General features: G+C 33.6%; 1 protein-coding gene across 1 annotated transcript; it reads left to right on the plus strand.

The window, feature by feature from the left end:
• The first annotated feature begins 847 nt into the window (after positions 1-847).
• On the plus strand, positions 848-5,908 carry LOC145623915 (uncharacterized). Its single transcript, XM_081676825.1, has 7 exons — positions 848-1,150; positions 3,324-3,384; positions 3,472-3,566; positions 3,650-3,683; positions 4,557-4,611; positions 4,707-4,749; positions 5,563-5,908. The coding sequence occupies exons 1-7, from the start codon at positions 965-967 to the stop codon at positions 5,632-5,634; spliced, it is 546 nt and encodes a 181-aa protein (XP_081532951.1). The 5' UTR covers positions 848-964; the 3' UTR covers positions 5,635-5,908.
• Positions 5,909-6,201: the final 293 nt, after the last annotated feature.

Raw genomic sequence — 6,201 nt, forward strand, 5'->3', positions numbered from 1 at the left:
CCCAGAACCGACGAACCACCACCCACGCCCCCCACAACTCAACGAAAGTCACCCACAAACCACTGAAATTCACCCAAGAATCACGGAAACCACACAATAACTACGAAACCACCCTAGAACCACCAGATCTGAACCCAAAAACTAAACCCATCCACGAAACTACCCCCACGAACCGCCCAAAACCACCACTACTGACACCAACCCACGAATTGAAACAACCATCTGCGAATAACACCCACCCACAAACCACAAAAACAACCCCGGACCATAAATTACCACCTAATCTACCAAATCCACCCACAAAACCATTAACATCCACCACGATCTGAGAAGAAATGACGATACAGAAGAAGATGAAGAGGGAAGAAGATAAGAGATGAAGAGGGAAGAAGATGACAGATGAGAGAAGATGATGATGGTGAACTAAAAGATTAAGATCGAAAAAGATGAGAGATGATGAACTTAGAGATGAAGATGGAGGAGAAAGATGGTGGGTAGATGAGATTAATCTGATTTTTTGAGGGGAAAAGTTAGATAATTAAAAGTTAGATTAGAGTTATAATAATTTGTAATTATGTGTAGTATTGTGTGTTAATAAATTTTAAATGAGGGTATTCTGGTCATTTTACCAGAAAAAAGTTACTATATTAGGAAAAAAATAGATTTGTTGCAATTAATAAGTAGCACCCTATTTTGATAAATGTTGCAAATAATCGTTAACGAAGGTAGTAAAAGTTTTCACAGGTAGCAAAAATAAAATTGGTCTATACAAGTCCTAATCTGAATTTGAATTTTTTCAAGTCAAGTCAATCAAAGACACCTCCCTATTTGTGGTAAACAAACCATAGACCTCAATCTCATCAACACAAAAGAAAAGGAAAAAAAAAAAAAAAAAAAAAAATTGAAATTCGAATTCCACCGGTCCAATTCCCTTGGTTTTTTGAGATAGAAAAGTGTAGAACCCATGACGACGTCGGCTATTTTAGGGGCGAAACCATTGTTATCAGCTCATCATCGAATACGAGCGGTTCAGACTCCTGTTATCAACCCTTCATCTTCTACTTCAATGGCGACACCTTCTCCTAAATGGGCTCAAAAAACCATCACTCTCTCTCCTCACCCTCGTGGCTGTCATCTCATCACTTCCAAGGTTTTTTTTTTTTTTTTTTTTAAAAAAAAAAATTTAAAATATTTTTTCACTCCATTTCTCCTGCTAATTCACTTTTCTAGCTCTACTAATTGTTGGAATTGGTGATATATTTTTTTTATTTGATTTGCAGATATAATATGATTTTCTTATTAATGTCTGATTGAGCATAATTGGTTGATTTTAGTAGAAAATTCTCTCCATTTCATGTATTTATCAAAAAAAAAAAATATATGTAAATAATAATATATTTTTTTTATTTTCATTATTTTTCGTGCGATTATATGAAGCATATTACCAATTTTGATGTTTTCATCTGATTTTGATTTGAGAAAATGATTTTATTCTTAATGTGTGATTGAGCATAAATTGGTTTATTTTAGTAGGAAAAAAAAGCACATTATTACACTTTATTTACGTAGTATTTTCTTATTTTCATTATTTTTTGTGCGATTATATTATGCATATTACCCATTTATTTTATAGTGATTGAATTACTTAGGGCTTATTATTTTTGGTTTTCAGTTTGCTGTTTTTTTTTAAAACCAAAAATAAAAAACAGGAAACAAGAAAAAGGTGTTTTCACTTTTCTGTTGTCAATTTTCAAAATTATTATAATTTCAAAATAATTTTTGATTCATTATGGGACATATATCCTATACTTTTAAAAAACAAAAAAAAAACAAAACACCAAAAAAAGAAAACCACAACAATGTCAAACGAACCCTTAACTGTTAGTTTAATTTAGGTTTAAATCTTTATTATCCCCATTGTTTTGCTTATTAAGCTATGTATTCATTAGTTGTCCATGGAAATTAGAGTTATTATCCCCATTGTTTTGGATGTTTTATTTGCCACCAATGATCCTGAATAGACTTAATTATACACTCGTTGCATGTATTAAAAAATGGAGGTAGTACCTTTTTTTTTGTTTTTTTTTTTTTTTTTTTTTTTTTTTTTGCGGGTATTTGATAATGTCATAATAGGATATCCCAGTACTGGCAATCAGTTGGGATCTTCACATCCTTATTCAGGTATGCTTGAGAACCTCTCTTGCTCGTGTTAGATAAGCACTTTGCTAGTCATATTCTGTTGATTGTCTAATATCTTCACTAGACTATAACAGTGTGTTTGGAGAGGAAGGAAAAGAAGGGGAGGGAGGAGAAGAGGAGGGGAGAGAAGAATGATAATTTTCCTTCCAAATCTCTCCATTGTTGGAGGGATCAATTTACTACAATTTAATCTCTCCATTTCTCCCCCTTTCAATTTCTTTACTTCCTCATTTGTTATCCAAATGAAAGATATCACATCTCTCCATTTTCCTCCCTTTCTTTTCCTTCCATTTCCTTCTATCCAAACACACCATAAGTGCCTAGTAGATTGGATTTTTCTCTAAATTTATTACATTACACTTATATCATTGAAGTTTTTGCGTTACAACAAAGGCTGTAACAGCAATATGTAAGGCTTACTTTCTGTTTTTAGTGCTTTAGCTTATGTCTCTACTACCTGCACATGCATACACAATACTTGTTAACTTGTAAGAAATAATTCACTTCATAAAGCTTGAGAAATTATTTCTTTAAGCAATTAGTTGTAGGATTTAACCTGTTGTAAATACGCAGCCCAAAAATCGATGCTTGGCCCTTAGGTAGGGATGCTTAGGGAGGAGATGCGGGGGTTCAACCCAAGCCTCATCCATATACTTGAGGATGATAATTCACTCCGTAACAGGTAGTCCATTGTGCACAAGAACAGGCACTTTCTTTTGGGCAGGATTATATTGCAAGAGCAACTCACTTTTGTTTTGTAGATCTTCCTCAACATATTCAAACTCTATGCCTTTAATTTTGAGGGCTAGTTTGTCTCGCAAAACATAAGGACTTGCCCATAATCCATGTAGCTTTACTCAACTCTCTTCCTCCATTACAACTACTTTATTAAAGATTTAGCGAGGATTGGATGAGGCTGGAAGGGGAAATATGAAGTATGATCGATCTTAATTTTTAATTGATATTATCTCTAGAAGTGTTACATGTTAGTATGTCATGTGTCTTGAATTTTAATGGTATTTTGTGTTTTCCCCTCCACCATTTCCCTTTATTTCACTATTTTTCATTACTATTATTTCTACATTGGAAACTTATAGTCATAACTATTTTAATGTTTGAATCAGGTTATGAAGGAAATTGGGGAAGACTTGTCTGGCTTCAATTGTGGGCTTGTTCATCTTTTCTGTAAGGGATCCATTCTACATTCGGAAAACTTGCTGTTTATTTATTAAAATTGCGTTTTTTTAAGTTAATGTGCTCGTTTTTTCCTAGTGCAACATACTAGTGCTTCTCTGACCATAAATGAAAATTACGATGATGATGTTCGAAAAGACACTGAGACATTTCTTAACAAAGTGGTTCCGGAGGTCAGTATTCATGAGAAAATATTAACAAGCTCCAGTTTCCATATTGACAGATTGTCTTATCTATTTTTTAAATAATTTTTCAGGGTAGTTCTGCGCCATGGAGGCACACATTGGAAGGTTGGAATCTCGATTGACTGAAAATTTATAATGTTCGAGCTGTCTAGTTTTTCTTTCTCTCAGTGAGCAATTTTCAATTTTGTATAAATATTATCATAGGAGTGACCGTTGCATCACTACAAAGTTAGTCTTTGTATACGGGTGTTGATATGCTAATCATTTAGCAGGTCTATTGGTTTCCTGTTAAACCTATCATGAATTATGTGTATGCTCCTGCTGTTAGAACCTGATAACTGGGTTGGAAGCCATTGCAATCAAATATGTCAGTCTGTTAGAAAAGGTTCATGTGAGGCTGAGTAGATGTTTCGGTGACAGCTAGTCCCCCTTGAGTTAGAAAAAGATTTTGTATTATAAACAAGGCCTAGGCTTGAATGAGATCACCACTTCTTAGGTTGCTTCCTACAGAAGCTCTATCAATTGCTGGTTTGCGATTCCCTGATCTTATTTACTACACTGCATTCTTTCAAATCCCAATTCTTTGTTTCCAGTGTCCTTTGACCTCTTGTTTTTCATCAGACCTGTGATGATTTTAATTAAACACATCTCATCTCTTATTAACAGTTTATGTTCTGTCCAGGTTATGGTTTTTTATGTTATTTATTTATTTATTTTATTTTTAATTCATCATGTTTACAGTTTGTTTTGTTTGAGTTTTTTAAATTTAATTTGAACTTGAATGACATATCTATTGTGACAATTTTTCTGTTGTTTGTAACTAGATGATAAGCTGCTGCCTGTTAACTTGGAAGCAACTTTCTGTAATACATAAAATTAGAATGTCAAACATGTTCCCGTATGCGTCTTAAATACATGGTTGCTTTGTGCTAAAATTTTTTTTTTTTTTTTTTTTTTTTTTTTTTTTTTTTGCTGTAGGACCTGATGACATGCCTGCGCATATCAAGTCATCAATGTTCGGCTGTGAATTGACGTACATATTCCCATACTCTGAGTTTGATTTGTTTGAATAAGTCCTTAAAAAGTTATTGTTTGTGGTTTCTTATACCTTATTCTTTTCCTTTTTAGGATTCCAATTACTAATGGAAAGCTTAACATGGGAACCTGGCAGGTAATTGTGATTATAATCAAGACACATATATTTCTACAGTTTTAACTTCAACACAAAGTTTATAACACACCGACCTGTTTTAGTTCCCCGGTTTGACCAAAATGGCACTAAGTTTTAAGGTGTTCAATGAAATAAAATATTGTGTAAGAGGTGGGATAGAAGAAAAATAAATTTTGTTCTTTGATCAGAAGCTATAGCCGTTCTTTGCACTCATCATGCTACTTAGAAATTGAAATTAATTTTTTGTTGTATTCATGAGGTTGGGTTTTGGAAAAAGAAAACTAGCTACTAAGCCAAGCAAGCTTCTAATTTTTTAATGTCCTTTCAGCTCAATGTATTATTATTGACCTAAGAAAAAACACAATAACATTGGATAAAGTTGTCTTAAGCAGCTAGTTAATTCTGGTGTAGTTGTAAATCAGCATTAAACAAACGCTTGCTTAGTTTTTTATTCTTTAGCCCTATTAATAATTGACCAACAGTGTACACAGCTTTTGTTGATTTTTCTAGGATAGTATTATAAAGATAGTCGCTTATCTTGTATTGTTAACGATTAGGTTGGAAATTTATCACCATCCTAAACCATGGCTAATTATAATTGATACCATGTTAGCAACAATAGTTTTGGCTATTTGCTATTTGTGCCCCAAAGCATTTAATATCATTCCTTTTTGTTAATTTTCCTCAATGAGAATATGTAATAGGGAGTGCATACTATATTTTTCTGTCCACGAAGGATTTGCATGTGACTTGCTGAAAGCCATCTTGTTACTCCTTGAGGCTTGTACTCATTATTTGCTACTTGTGACCCAGGGAATATGGCTGTGTGAACACCGTGATTATCCAACCCCACGCAAAGTAGTAGTTACACTTAATGGGTTGTAGCTGACAACTCAGATTCGTATATTGCTCGAGCTTCAATTACTGCATATGCCATATAGGGCTTTTGCTGATGGACAGAACTCTTAAATGATGGGCTATGTATGTTTCAGACGAATTTGCACCCTAATGTCCATCAATTGTAAATTGTTATAATAAATCATTATTAGTCGAAGTGTTTTTTTTGTGTTCCATATACACAACAAATACTTTTGAATTAAATTTGCATGGAAAATTGCAGTTCATCTTAAATGTCTATGAAATATTGAAATTTTTTTCCTGTTTTGTGTCTGGTGCAATCTGCATTCATTTGGAAAGTTGCAGACTTGCAGTTCATCTTTATTGTATATGAAATCTTTTTCCTGTTGTGTATATGGCGCAATCTGAATTCAAATGCCAGTTTGCTGCTTTAAGTTCAGCTACGCGCGTGCATGTGCTTGGCAGGTTAGGTGCATCAAGCATGGATGCATTGATGTGTGATTAAGCTTCAGTCATGTACAGATGCATGGTGCAAGTATTGAAATACAGATGCATTGATTTGAAGTTTTGAAAGATAAGAGGGGACAGTAAACA

Source organism: Chenopodium album, chromosome 3 (genome assembly GCF_948465745.1).
Source record: "Chenopodium album chromosome 3, dcCheAlbu1.1, whole genome shotgun sequence".
Lineage (NCBI taxonomy): Eukaryota > Viridiplantae > Streptophyta > Magnoliopsida > Caryophyllales > Amaranthaceae > Chenopodium > Chenopodium album.